Source organism: Enoplosus armatus, chromosome 24 (genome assembly GCF_043641665.1).
Source record: "Enoplosus armatus isolate fEnoArm2 chromosome 24, fEnoArm2.hap1, whole genome shotgun sequence".
Classification (NCBI taxonomy): domain Eukaryota; kingdom Metazoa; phylum Chordata; class Actinopteri; order Centrarchiformes; family Enoplosidae; genus Enoplosus; species Enoplosus armatus.
This window is the reverse complement of record NC_092203.1, coordinates 11,758,950-11,760,372: the sequence shown is the minus strand read 5'-3', so window position 1 is coordinate 11,760,372 and position 1,423 is coordinate 11,758,950. Positions and strand designations below refer to the sequence as shown.

Sequence of the window (1,423 nt, the reverse complement as noted above, 5' to 3'; positions counted from 1 at the left end):
AATCAGATTTTAAAGGAGACACTTTGACTTCTTGATGTTTTCACTTCAAATTAAAAGGATTCATTTTGGAAACAAGCTTTTAAAAACAACAACAAAAACTAAAAAATAAAGTGTTTGGTTTTGTAAGGACGAGGATGATGATGATGATGATGATGCTAACGAGTCTCTCCTCTTCCTCCCAGTCAGAGCACACAGTAAAGAAGACTCCAAGGAGGACGAGTGCGGCCGGAAGGATGAGAGCTTCTCCATGGACAGCGACTTGGACTACAGCTCCGACGACAACCTCACCTCCATGTGCCACAAGGAGGACGGGGACGGCGGCGGAGGGTTGGATGACGGCGCGCACATGCACGGCTCCGGCGGCGGCGGCTCCGGGGCGGGCGGCGGCGGGGGGAGCGGCGGCGGTAAGAACCGGCGGCGGCGGACGGCGTTCACCAGCGAGCAGCTGCTGGAGCTGGAGAAGGAGTTCCACTGCAAGAAGTACCTGTCGTTAACCGAGCGCTCCCAGATCGCGCATGCGCTGAAGCTGAGCGAGGTGCAGGTGAAGATCTGGTTCCAGAACCGGCGCGCCAAGTGGAAACGGGTCAAAGCCGGGAACGTCAACAACAAATCCGGGGAGCCGTCCCGGAACCCCAAAATAGTCGTCCCCATCCCGGTGCACGTGAGCCGCTTCGCAATAAGGAGTCAGCACCAGCAGATGGAGCAGGCCAGACCGTAGAAGAAGAAAAGCCTCCTGGCTGAGACAATGAGCCGCTTCTCCAGACTGACTCGTGTTGGTCCTGTTTTCATTCTCTTCTCCCGAGACTCGGAAATGTTTCAGGTTTCCTTTCCTTCTTCACATCTGCACGTTTTAAAGAAACATCTGGCGCCGACTTTCTCCAAATACAACACAAAATGATTGTTTCTGTTTTTTCGGTTCATTATATCCAGAACTGATCGTCGTGTGATTGCAGTGCACTTTGTCCTGTGGGTCTAAAAATGTAGATTTAAAGATGAAATAAATCCCTGCTGATTTCCTGTAGAAGCGCATTTGTTTTAGGGCCTTTCAGACTGAAATAAGTCCGTTTTTATCAGGAACAAAGTGGAAACAAAAATCAGCGAATTGCTGGTTTTTGAAGGCCACATTAACAAACCTTTTAATGACAATGTAATAGTGAGGAAACTGCGGCTGTGCGTTTACAAATGTCCACTTTTTCCCAACAGAGTTTGGTTTTAATCACTGAAAATGCCGTTTGAATTCCAGACTCCCGTTGAAATGAAACCGATGATTTTTCTTCTTCACAGGATATTTTAAAATGTATTATTTTCAGGCCTCAACACGAGACTCAGTGACTCGTTAAGCGGGACATTTCTCTGCAGGAGGAACCGCAGTGTTCAAATCACCAAAAACTGTGCGTGAAGACGCGCCGCTGAGGAGGAGGAG

At 49.0% G+C, this 1,423-nt stretch overlaps 1 protein-coding gene across 1 annotated transcript in view; it reads left to right on the top strand.

Moving 5' to 3' along the window:
• gbx2 (gastrulation brain homeobox 2) overlaps positions 1-718 on the top strand; it is a 2,266-nt gene extending 1,548 nt beyond the window's left edge. The window contains exon 2 of the mRNA XM_070930812.1: positions 183-718. Coding sequence (XP_070786913.1) covers positions 183-718 — 536 coding nt within the window. The remainder of the gene's footprint in view (positions 1-182) is intronic.
• The last annotated feature ends 705 nt before the right edge of the window (positions 719-1,423 follow it).